This window comes from Tursiops truncatus, chromosome 10, assembly GCF_011762595.2.
Source record: "Tursiops truncatus isolate mTurTru1 chromosome 10, mTurTru1.mat.Y, whole genome shotgun sequence".
In the NCBI taxonomy this organism is placed as follows: Eukaryota; Metazoa; Chordata; class Mammalia; order Artiodactyla; family Delphinidae; genus Tursiops; species Tursiops truncatus.
In genome coordinates this window covers 89,817,502-89,831,129 of record NC_047043.1, presented here as the reverse complement: position 1 = coordinate 89,831,129, position 13,628 = coordinate 89,817,502, and the positions used below count along the sequence as shown (strand labels likewise).

At 37.1% G+C, this 13,628-nt stretch overlaps 1 protein-coding gene across 1 annotated transcript in view; it reads right to left on the bottom strand.

The window, feature by feature from the left end:
• CNTN4 (contactin 4) overlaps positions 1-13,628 on the bottom strand; it is an 817,087-nt gene that overhangs the window by 190,047 nt on the left and 613,412 nt on the right. Inside the window, exon 8 of the mRNA XM_019947613.3 lies at positions 1,315-1,512. Within this exon, the coding sequence (XP_019803172.1) occupies positions 1,315-1,512 (198 nt within the window). The remainder of the gene's footprint in view (positions 1-1,314; positions 1,513-13,628) is intronic.

Genomic DNA, 13,628 nt, shown 5'->3' with positions numbered 1-13,628 from the left:
CAAGTGATTTATTTTTAGGCCTCAGGGCCTTTGCATGTGATGTTAACTCAGTCTGGAAAGCTCCTCCCTCTGATCTTCACAGGACAGACTTCTTATCATTCAGGTGTCAGCTCATGTGATCCCTTCAGAAAGGTTTTGCATGACAACCCTGTCTAAAGTAGACATTCTGCCCCACAGAACCTCTGTTTCATCATACTCATTTATTTATTACTATCTAACATACTGCATTTTGGGTTTTGTTTATGTTTGGTTGTTTGTACCTGTATCCTCTGAACAATGTAAATGCCATGAGAAGGGGTCTTATGATTTTTGTTCACTGGTGCCCAGAGGAGTGACTGCCACATAGCAAGTGCTAAATGAACATATGTTAAATGCATGAATAAGTAAATGAATGATTGAAATCTACATTATCTGCTCAAAAATTCAAGCTTGGTCTATGCTGTAAGGATGCTCAGACTTTCTCTGCAGAGGTGGTTGAAGAAGGCACCTGATACAGCATAGTTGAGGGGGAGGGGTCACACAGACATGACCTCCTGGAGAAAGTAATCCATTTGAAGAAATGGGAAGGACCAGTATTAGTCAAGAGACCAAGAGAAGGAAGAGCATTTCAAGAAGAGGGAACAGAATACATATAAATACTCATCGTGAATGTACAAGGACCCATGGTGGGGAAAAGGCATGGTGCTATTAGAATTTGGCATACAAATCGGCAAGATTGTCTTCAAAACGCACACGATGAATTACCATATACTGTTATGCCATCCATCTAAGTAAGTAAAGTGAAATTCATATATTTTCTTGAAATATTCTTACCAAAGTGTGGGAAATTAAAACTTCTATCTCAAATAAGACTTGACATTCTTGCATTTCACTGTGGTTGGAACGATGTCTTCAGTATCATAAATCCAGAAGTTATTTGGATAATTTAGAAGTTCTCTTCGGACACTGAATACTAAATTACATAGAATTGATTAATGAGCTAATTGTTTAACCTTCTACTTCATTTTGCCTGTGTACACAATTTAAGTGGAAAGAAACAAGAAATAGATTCCTCTGTTATTTATAGTCACCTAAATCCACATTCCATTCCTGTTGAGATTAGCAATTAGATTTCTAATTAGTTTTCCAAAATGGATTCATGGGTTTATTTCTTACGTAAGTGTAGGAAAGATAGATACTGAATGTAGAAAGCATTAAACTTTTCTTAAATTTAATTGACACAGTCAAGCTTTGCATGCCAATAACATAACAACCTCCTGAACTCAACCTATGATCACAAAAAGCAGAATTACGAAAATCCCTTTGAAAACTCACCATCATTTCTCAACATTAGCGGTGTGGGTGGCCCCAGGACCTTTTGGTTTGTTACTGTATTTGTAACCACACAGGTATAATTTCCAACATCTGATTTTTCTACTTTGGCAATATACAGATTCCCAGTCTCTTGAGAAACGAAGCGGCGATTATCCTGATAGGAAGGGTATTCATTGAAAATCCAGGCATAGCTCAGCTCTGAAAGCAAAAGGAATCATCATTACAAATATGTCTTTTGTAAGAACTCTACTGTACTCATGAAAGAACTGGTCAAGTTAAAAATTCATATTCCTCCCCAATGGTCCTTTTTCAGCGGGCTAAATATCAATAGGAAGTAATTACAGTCCCTTAAAGCATTTATAGTCTTCCTACCATCAGTCAGTGAGATTTTATTCCTATATGACTAGAAGGTACGCTGATAGCCGATTAAGAGAAGTCCAATCTCTTTAAATCAAGGGAGTAAGTAAGCATTTATAGTTTGCTAACCATGTGCCAAGCACCATGTAATTACTTACAGAGCTAATGCTCAAATTACAGACCCAGAGAGTCTACAATCTTGATATACTCTGGAAACTATTTAGATCACTTCTTTCGATTGATAGATAATAATCATAATAGTACATCACGGTGCCACATACTTGCATAGTACTTTGCGGGTTTCCAATACATTTTATAGTTTTCCATTAACTGAGAAACTTTGGCACAGAGGAACAAAGTGACGAATCTAAACTCAGCCCTAATTAGAGACAATTCTGAGTCTCAATCCAGTCTTTTCCCAATGCCTCTTACTCTTGATGCAAATTCTTACTCCTTTCTCACTTGTGAGGTTGAACTCCTTTCCCACTGTTTTAGTGAGATGGGGATTTAATATTGTAGCAAATACTCACTAAACATACAATGACTGGTTGCCTGGTCCCATAAATGCAAATCTGTATTTTTAGAAAATTAGCTGAAAATATTATTACATACGTAAGGGAGTGACTATAAAGTAGCCATCAAAGAGCGACCTTCTCACAAACACTTACTCATCCCAGAACGCCAGTGGGATGAGTGTAATAGGCAGTCATACCTGAAAATATTCCTTTGAAGGATCTAATTTTTCTTAAGAACTAGGTGAATGTTTTGTGAACGAGCACGTCGGCCCATGCTTTCAATTTCAGAAAAGAAACCTAAATGACAGTGAGTTTAAATGATTTGCTGCAGTGAACTACTGTGCTCTGAGGAAACCAAACTTTTTAGCTCCAGGCATTCCACTTTAAAGTGTGATCCCCAGATTTGTTCAAAGCTGGAGAAGTGATATAGTACCCACTGGCACTGATTAGCCAACAAGACCTGTTTTATTTTCAAAAGTTATTTTAGGCAGGAAGAGGAAGCAACTAGAGGCAAAGGGAGTCTCAGGTTTCAGAACTAGTTGGCTGTGTTCTTGTATGCTGCTCTTTAATACGATCCTGGCCTAAATTCTAAATGTATGGAGTGTCCTTGGAAAATGGCAGAAAGGTCACCTCAGCTTTGTATAGAGAATACTAACTATTGAAAAAGGCACTTGTTGTTTAGTACTTCAGTGAGTCCCCAGTTGTAACTGGCCTCAATAACTGAATGTGCAACAGGAAACATATTCTGTCTTAAATAACCCACTGTTTGCATACAAAGGAGGGGTCATGCAGATTTCTTTCCCTTTATCACTGGATTATAACATTTCCGTATGCATTATTTTAGAGCGATATAATTATGTTTATATGAGAATAGCTAATCATTTTATTTACACATGTGCATGTAATTATAAATAACCCCATGCTGATGTCAAGAGGATACTCAGTGTAAATAAACAAGTGCTTCCCAAAAAGCTAGTTACTTCCTCAAGAAACTAAAATCTGGGGGAGGAAAAGCCCCTCTAATAGGTCATGAAGAAGTACCATGTGATATGGCAATCTTCCCATAAAAACAGGAGATTTAACAAACAGCACACAGCAATGTACTCCTCTCTCAATTTGGTATGTGAGTTTCAGGAAAACAAAGTAATCTCTGAGCTTCTCAATTTTCTCATATGAACAATGAAGAGAACACTGCTTATCCCCTAATTAACTATAAGAGAGTTTTAAGATTAAATTAACATATCCAAAATCACAAGGTAGAAATTAGAAGGTAATTTACCAGCAAAATATTAATTAACACACACTTCTCCAAGGAGAGTTATAATCACATATATAAACTGTACATATATATTTTTTCCTGAAGATATTTTTTAAAACTGTTGCTAGTGGCTAGTGCCAAAAGGCTTTCTTAATTTTGTAGGAGAAGGACAGTTTAGTAACTAGAAAGTTGTATGGACCACGCATATCAGGAAAAAAGACATCTGCTTTGTTATTTTCCTAATTGGAGTAAAAAAAAAAAAAAATGACAAGAAAACCAAAACTCAAACCTATATTCCATAAAGAAAGTCATTTAAATTTAAACACTCTCCCTTTCAATTTCTTAATCCATCAAAAGGGGATATGTGGTGACGATCAAGTTACATGAAAGCGCTCTGAGTCATAAGCACATCTGTATCATTAAAAGTTAATCATTTTTAAAGTAAATATAAAAACAAAAGTCAATGAACATGCTGTTGATCTATTTAAATTATTTTGGTTTCACTGATTTTGTTACTTAGTGCTTTAGTAGGAGATGCAAACAACTGTAAACATATTCTGCAGGATTTTCTAAACTGTGGTCCTTGGAATATTAATTCCCTGTTAATAGAAGTTCTCTACACACCCGTCTACCTCAAATTTAAATAGGTTACATGACCAAATGACTTTAAGAAACACTGGATTAAGTAAAGTTTAACTGATTAAAAAATTTTTCCTTTCAGGACTTGCAAGAGGTTTTTAACATGCCAACGTTCCTCAAATTTCTTAGAGTATGTAAGCCATGCAAACTTATTTGATATAGAACTGCCTCCCAACCCCTCCACCCACACATTGTTTTTCTAAGAAATTATTAAGATGTCACAAAACCTAGGTTGGGAAACCCTGAACTAATGCAATGATTTCAATTCAAGAAATGGTAAGTATAATATAAAGATTATTAACTGTATTACTTCAGTTCTGGGGAAAGCCATTAAGTTACAATAAACAACAGAAAACAACAAAATGTTGAAATAAAGTTGCAATAAGTTTCCGAAACTGTAATAGTAATATAACACTGTAACCATTTCCAATGCTGTAGACAAAGGAACAAACCATAGTTCTGAAGACAAGTCTCAAATGGATTGTGCTAAGGATGGTAACTAACATCAATTCAACATGCAACCTTTGTAAAATACTGTTGAACCCCAAAGTGCAAAGGTTAGCCAAAGAATCTTGGCTGGTGCACTGGTGAGATCACATTGAGCTAAACGCTGAGCCCCTTGAAGGGGGAAAGTCTCTAAAAATGATATTAATTTATTTTTCTTCACAGTAAAGAGCACTACCTGGAATACTGTATTTTTATTTGCCCACAACAATGAGTAAGGAGCATGAGTAATATAATATAATGATAATGCAGACATGAAAGCAGGGAAATATGTAGTAAGACTAAAAATTACACAACATATAACTTGTCTTATCTGTTCTTTTTACAGGTATGAAAGAGGAACAAAGCTGAAGGCATCACGCTCACTAAATTCAAACTATACTACAAGGCTGCAGTAATTAAAACAGTATGGTATTAGCATAAAAACAGACACACAGATCAATGAAAGAGAATAGAGAGTCCAGATATAAACCTATACATATAAGGTTAGTAAACTTACTGCTAAGGAGCCAAGAATATACCATAGGGAAAGAACAATAATTTGGTAAGTGACATTGGGAAAACTGGACAGTCACATGCAAAAGAATGAAACTGGAACACTACCTTGAACCATACACAAAAGGTAACTCAAAGGGGATTAAAGATTTGAATGTAAGACCTGAAACCATAAAACTCCCAGAAGAAATAACAGGCAGTAAGCTCCTTGACATGGGGCTTAGAGATGACTTTCTGAATATAACATCAAAAGCAAAAGGTAAAATAAACAAGTGGGACTGCATCAAACTAAAAAACTTCTGCACAGTGAATGAATCCATCAATAAATTGAAAAGGCAACCTACTGAATGGAAGAAAACATTTACAAATCATATATCTGATAAGGTGGTTAATATCCAAAAAATATAAAGAACTACAACGAAGCAGCAAAAAAAAAAAATCTGACTAAAAATGGGCAGAAGCTCCCTGTTGGCTGTTTGGCCCGAGGAGACTCAGCACTGGAGCCTACCCGGCTCTTTTTACTTTTTTTTAACTCTTTATTGGGCTATAATTGCTTTAAAATGGTGTGTTAGTTTCTGCTTTATAACAAAGTGAATCCGCTATACATACACATACATCTCCATATCTCTTCCCTCCTGCGCCTCCCTCACTCCCACCCTCCCTATCCCACCCCTCTAGGTGGCCACAAAGCACCAAGCTGATCTCCCTGTGCTATGTTGCTGCTTCCCACTAGCTTTCGGTTTTACATTTGGTAGTGTATAAAGGTCCATGCCACTCTCTCACTCTGTCCCAGCTTACCCTTCCCCCTCCCTGTGTCCTCAAGTCCATTCTCTACTAGGTCTGTGTCTTTATTCCCGTCCTGGCCCTAGGTTCTTCATGACCATTTTTTCTTTCTTTTTTCTTTTTAGACTCCATATACATGTGTTAGCATACGGTATTTGTTTTTCTCTTTCTGACTTACTTCACTCTGTATGACAGTCTCTAGGTTCATCCACCTCACTACAAATAATTCAATTTTGTTTCTTTTTATGGCTGAGTAATATTCTATTGTATATATGTATCACATCTTCTTTATCCATTCATCTGTCGATGGACGCTTAGGTTGCTTCCATGTCCTGGCTATTGTAAACAGAGCTACAATGAACATTGTGGTACATGAATATTTTGAATTATGGTTTTCTCAGGGTATATGCCCAGTAGTGGGACTGTTGGGTCGTATGGTAGTTCTATCTTTAGTTTTTTAAGGAACCTCCGTACTGTTCTCCATAGTGACTCTATCAATTTACATTCCCACCAACAGTGCAACAGGGTCCCTTTTCTCCACACGCTCTTCAGCATTTATTGTTTGTGCATTTTTTGATGATGGCCATTCTGACTGGTGAGAGGTGATATCTCATTGTAGTTTTGATTTGCATTTCTCTAATGATTAATGATGTTGAGCATTCTTTCATGTGTTTGTTGGCCATCTGTATATTTTCTTTCAAGAAATGTCTATTTAAGTGTTCTACCCATTTTTGGATTGGGTTGTTTTTTGATACTGAGCTGCATGAGCTGCTTGTAAATTTTGGAGATTAATCCTTTGTCAGTTCCTTCATTTGCAAATAATTTCTCCCATTCTGACACCCGGCTCTTCGGTGGGGCTAATGGTGGACTATGGGAGGGCTCACCCAGGAGTACTTCCCAGAACTTCTGCAGCCAGTGTCCTTGTCCCTGCAGTGAGCAACAGCCATGCCCTGCCTCTGCAGGAGACCCTCCAACACTAGCAGCCGTGTGGCTGACAGGGTCTTGGTGCTCGGGCTGGGTGTCAGGCCTGCTCCTCTTAGGTTGGAGAGCTGAGTTCAGAACACTGGTCCACCAGAGACCTCCTGGAGCCATGTAATATCAAATGGCAATAGCTTTCCCAGAGATCTCCATCTCAACGCTAAGACGAAGCTCCACTCAACAACCAGCAAGCTACAGTGCTGGATGTCCCATGATAAACAAATAGCAAGAAAGGAACACAACCCCACCCATTAACAGAGAGGCTGACTAAAATCATAATAGGTCACAGACACCCCAAAACATACCACCAGATGCGGTCCTGCCCACCAGAAAGACAAGATGCAGCCTCATCCACCAGAACACAGGCACTAGTCCCCTCCACCAGGAAGTGTACACAACCCATGGAACCAACCATACCCACTGGGGGAAGACGCCAAAAACAACGGGAACTAAGAACCTGCAGCATGCAAAAAGAAGACCCCAAACACAGTAAGATAAGCAAAATGAGAAGACAGAGAAATATACAGCAGATGAAGGAGAAAGGTAAAAACCCACCAGACCAAACAAATGAAGAGGAAATAGGCAGTCTACCTGAAAAAGAATTCAGAGTAATGATAGTAAAGATGAGCCAAAATCTTGGAAGTACGATAGACAAAATGCAAGAAACATTTAACAAGGACCTAGAAGAACCAAAGAACAGACAAACAATGATGAACAACACAATAAGTGAAATTAAAAATTCTCTAGAAGGAATCAATAGCAGAATAACTGAGACAGAAGAACGGATAAGTGACCTGGAAGATAAAATAGTGGAAATAACTTCTACAGAGCAGAATAAAAAAAAAAGAAAGAAAAGAATTGAGGACAGTCTCAGAGACTTCTGGGACTACATTAAATGCACCAATATTCGAATTATAGGGGTCCCAGAAGAAGAGAAAAAGAAAGGGACTGAGAAATTATTTGAAGAGATAGTAGTTGAAAACTTCCCTAATATGGGAAAGGAAATAGTCAATCAAGCCCAGGAAGCACAGAGAGTCCCAAAGAGGATAAATCCAACGAGAAACATGTCAAGACACATATTAACCAAACTATCAAAAATTAAATACAAAGAAAAAATATTAGAAGCAGCAAGGGAAAAGCAACAAATAACATACAAGGGAATCTCCACAAGGTTTACAGCTAATTTCTCAGCAGAAACTCTGCAAGCAAGAAGGGTGTGGCAGGACAAATTTAAAGTGATGAAAGGGAAGAACCTACAACCAATATTACTCTACCCAGCAAGGATCTCATTCAGATTCGACGGAGAAATTAAAACCTTACAGACAAGCAAATGCTAAGAGAATATAGCACCACCAAACCAGCTTTACAACAAATGCTAAAGACTTCTCTAGGCAGGAGACACAAGAGAAGGAAAAAGACCTAAAATAACAAACCCAAAACAATTAAGAAAATGGGAATAGCAACATTCTTATCAATCATAACCTTAAATGTAAATGGATTAAATGCTCCAACTAAAAGACACAGACTGGCTGAATGAATACAAAAACAAGACCCATATATATGCTGTCTACAAGAGACCAATTCAGACCTAGGGACACATACAGACTGAAAGTGAGGGGATGGAAAAAGACATTCCACACAGATGGAAATCAAAAGAAAGCTGGAGTAGCAATTCTCTTATCAGCCAAAATAGACTTTAAAATAAAGACTATTACAAGAGACAATGAAGGACACTACATAATGATGAAGGGATCAATCCAAAGAGAAGATATCACAATTGTAAATATTTATGCACCCAACATAGGAGCACCTCAATACATAAGGTAAATGCTAACAGCCACAAAAGGGAAAATCGACAGTATCACAATCGTAGTAGGGGATTTTAACACCCCATTTTTACCAATGGACAGATCATCCAAAATGAAAATAAATAAGGAAACACAAGCTTTAAATGATACATTAAACAAGATGGACTTAATTCATATTTATAGGATATTCCATGCAAAAACAACAGAATACACTTGCTTCTCAAGTGCTCATGGAACATTTTCCAGGATAGATCATATCTTAGGTCACAAATCAAGCCTCGGTAAATTTAAGAAAACTGAAATCATATCAAGTATCTTTTCCAACCACAACACTATGAGACTAGATATCAATTACAGGAAAAAAACTGTAAAAAATACTAACACATGGAGGCTAAACAATACACTAATAAATACCCAAGAGACCACTGAAGAAATCAAATAGGAAATCAAAAAATACCTAGAAACAAATGACAATGAAAACACGATGACCCAAAACCTATGGGACGAAGCATAGCAGTTCTAAGGGGAAGTTTATAGCAATACAATCCTACTTCAAGAAACAAGAAACATCTCAAATAAACAACCTAATCTTACACCTAAAGCAATTAGAGAAAGAAGAACCAAAAAACCCCAAAGTTAGCAGAAGGAAAGAAATCATAAAGATCAGATCAGAAATAAATGAAAAAGAAATGAAGGAAACAATACCAAAGATCAATAAAACTAAAAGCTGGTTCCTTAAGAGGATAAACAAAATTGATAAACTATTAGCCAGACTCACCAAGAAAAAAAGGGAGAAGACTCAAATCAATAGAATTAGAAATGAAAAAGGAGAAGTAACAACTGACACTGCAGAAATACAAAGGATCATGAGAGATTACTACAAGCAACTCTATGCCAATAAAATGGACAACCTGGAATACATGGACAAATTCTTAGAAAAGCACAACCTTCCGAGACTGAACCAGGAAGAAACAGAAAATATAAACAGACCAATCACAAGCACTGAAATTGAGACTGTGATTAAAAATCTTCCAACAAACAAAAGCTCAGGACCAGATGGCTTCACGGGCGAATTCTATCAAACATTTAGAGAAGAGTTAACACCTATCCTTCTCAAACTCTTCCAAAATATAGCAGAGGGAGGAACACTCCCAAACTCATTCTACGAGGCCACCATCACCCTGATACCAAAAACGAGACAAAGATGTCCCAAAGAAAGAAGAGTATAGGCCAATATCAATGATGAACATAGATGCAAAAATCCTCATAGAGAATCCTAAAGATGCTACTAGAAAAGTACTACAGCTAATCAATGAATTTGATAAAGTAGGATACAAAATTAATACACAGAAATCTCTTGAATTCCTATACAGTAATGATGAAAAGTCTGAAAAAGAAATTAAGGAAACACTCCCATTTACCATTGCAACAAAAAGAATAAAATACCTAGGAATAAATCTAACTAAGGAGACAAAAGACCTGTATGCAGAAAACTATAAGACAGTGATGAAAGAAATTAAGATGATACACACAAACAGAGAGATATACCGTGTTCTTGGATTGGAAGAATCAATATTGTGAAAATGACTATACTACCCAAAGCAATCTACCGATTCAATGCAATCCCTAACAAATTACCAATGGCATTTTTTATGAAACTAGAACAAAAAATCTTAAAATTTGTATGGAGACACAAAAGACCCCGAATAGCCGAAGCAGTCTTGAGGGGAAAAAAAAGGAGCTGGAGGAGTCAGACTCATTGACTTCAGACTATACTGCAAAGCTACAGTAATCAAGACAATATGGTACTGGCACAAAAACAGAAACATAGATCAATGGAACAAGATAGAAAGCCCAGAGGCAAACGCACGCTCCTACGGTCAACTAATCTATGACAAAGGAGGCAAAGATATACAATGGAGAAAAGACAGTCTCTTCAATAAGTGATGCTTCGAAAACTGGACAGCTACATGTAACAGAATGAAATTAGAACACTCCCTAACACCATACATAAAAATAAACTCAAAATGGATTAAAGACCTAAATGTAAGGCCAGACACTATGAAACTCTTAGAGGAAAAGATAGGCAAAACACTCTATGACATAAATCACAGCAAGATCTTTTTTGATCCACCTCCTAGAGTAATGGAAATAAAAACAAAAATAAAGAAATGGGACCTAATGAAACTTAAAAGCTTTTGCACAGCAAAGGAAACCATAAACAAGATGAAAAAACAACCCTCAGAATGGGAGAAAATATTTGCAAACGAATCAATGGACAAAGGATTAATCTCCGAAATATATAAACAGCTCATGCTCCTCAATATTAAAGAAACAAACAACCCAATCCAAAAATGGGCAGAACACCTAAATAGACATTTCTCCAAAGAAGACATACAGATTGCCAACTAACACATGAAAGGATGCTCAACATCACTAATTAGCAGAGAAATGCAAATCAAAACTACAATGAGGTATCACCTCACACCAGTCAGAATGGGCATCATCAGAAAATCTACAAACAACAAATGCTGGAGAGGGTGTGGAGAAAAGGGAACCCTCTTGCACTGTTGGTGGGAATGTAAATTGATACAGCCACTGTGGAGAACAGTATGGAGGTTCCTTAAAAAACTAAAAATAGAATTTCCATATGATCCAGCAATCCCACTTCTGGGCGTATACCCAGAGAAAACCATAATTCAAAAATACACATGCACCCCAACGTTCACCACAGCACTATTTACAATAGCCAGGTCATGGAAGCAACCTGAATGCTCATCAACAGATGAATGGATAAAGAAGATGCAGCACATATATACAATGGAATATTACTCAGCCATAAAAAGGAATGAAATTGGGTCATTTGTTGAGACGTGGATGGATCTAGAGACTGTCATACAGAGTGAAGTTAAGTCAGAAAGAGAAAAGCAAATATCGTATGTTAACGCATGTATGTGGAACCTAGAATAATGGTACAGATGAACTGGTTTGCAGGGCAGAAGTTGAGACACAGATGTAGAGAACAAACGTATGGACACCACGGGGGGGAAGCCAAGGGGGTGGTGGTGTGATGAATTGGGCAATTCGGATTGACATGTATACACTCATGTGTATAAAACTGATCACTAATAAGAACATGCTGTATAAAAAAATAAAACTCAAAAATTCAAAAAAAAAAGAAAAAAAACTACAATGAGGTATCACCTCACACAGGTCAGAATGGCCATCATCAAAAAACGTATAAACAATAAATGCTGGAGAGTGTATGGAGAAAAGGGAACCCTCTTGCACTGTTGCCGGGAATGTAAACTGATACAGCCACTATGGAGAACAGTATGGAGGTTCCTTAAAAAACTAAAAATGGAACTACCATATGACCCAGGAATCCCACTACTGGGCATATACCCTGAGAAAACCATAATTCAGAAAGAGTCATGTACCACAATGTTCACTGCAGCTCCATTTACATCAGCCAGGACATGGAAGCAACCTAAGTGTCCATCAACAGATGAATGGATAAAGAAGATGTGGCACATATATACATGGAATATTACTCAGCCATAAAAGGAAATGAAATTGAGTTATTTGTCATGAGTGGATGGACCTAGAGACTGTCATACAGAGTGAAGTAAGTCAGAAAGAGAAAAACAAATTCCATATGCTAACATATATATATGGAATTTAAAAAAAAGGTTCTGAAGAACCTAGGGGCAGGACAGGAATAAAGACGCAGACGTAGAGAATGTACTTGAGGACACGGGCAGGGGGAAGGGTATGCTGGGACAAAATGAGAGAGTGGCATGGACATATATACACTACCAAATGTAAAACAGATAGCTAGTGGGAAGCAGCCGCATAGCACAGGCAGATCAGCTCAGTGCTTTGTGTCCACCTAGAGGGGTGGGATAGGGAGGGTCGGAGAGAGACGTAAGAGGGAGGAGATATGGGGATATATGTATGTGTATAGCTGATTCACTTTGTTATAAAGCTGAAAGTAACACACCATTGTAAAGCAATTATAATATAATAAAAATGTTTAAAAAAAAAAGAAGGGCAGATCTGAACAAGTATTTTTCCATAGAAGACATACCGATGGCCAACAGGCACATAAAAAGATGCTCAACGTCGTTAATCATCACGAAGATGCAAATGAAAATCACAATGAGCTATTACCTCATACCTGTTAGAATGGATATTATCAAAAGGACAAGAAATAACATGCATTGGAGAGGGTTTGGAGAAAAGGGAACCCTTGTGCACTGTTGGTGGGAATATAAATTGGTGCAACCACTATGGAACACAGTATGGAGGTTCTTCAAAAAATTAAAAATAGAACTTCCATATGATCCAGCAATCCCACTTCTGGGTATTTACGTCAAGAAAACTAAAACACTAACTTGAAAAGATATCTGCTCCCCCATGTTCACTGCAGCATTATTTACAATAGCCAGGCATAGAAACAACCTAAGTGTCCACTGGTGGATGAATGGATAAACAAATCATGTATAAATATAAATACACACACACACACACACACACACACACACTATACAGAGAATGGAATATAATTCAGCCATTAAAAAAGGATTAAATCTTGCCATTTGGGACAACATGGATAGACCTTGAGAGTATTATGCTAAGCGAAATAAGTCTAAGAAAGAAAGATGATTATCACATGATCTTAGTTATATGTGGAATCTAAAACACAAAGCAACAAACCAACAAACCAAGTTTATATATATGAAGAACAGATTGGTAGTTGCCAGAGGCAGGGGGTGAGGTAGTAGGAGAAATGGGTGAAGGGCATTAAAAAGGTAAAAAACAAACTGAATTTATAAAATCTTAAAACAAAACTTCCTAGCAATTCCATTACCTCAACATAATGATAGCTATTGTTCGGAATACCTTTTCAATTCTTGCCTATATGCCTGTAGGCTTTTCATGATTTTAACCATAGCTTAAATATTATTAAAGGAA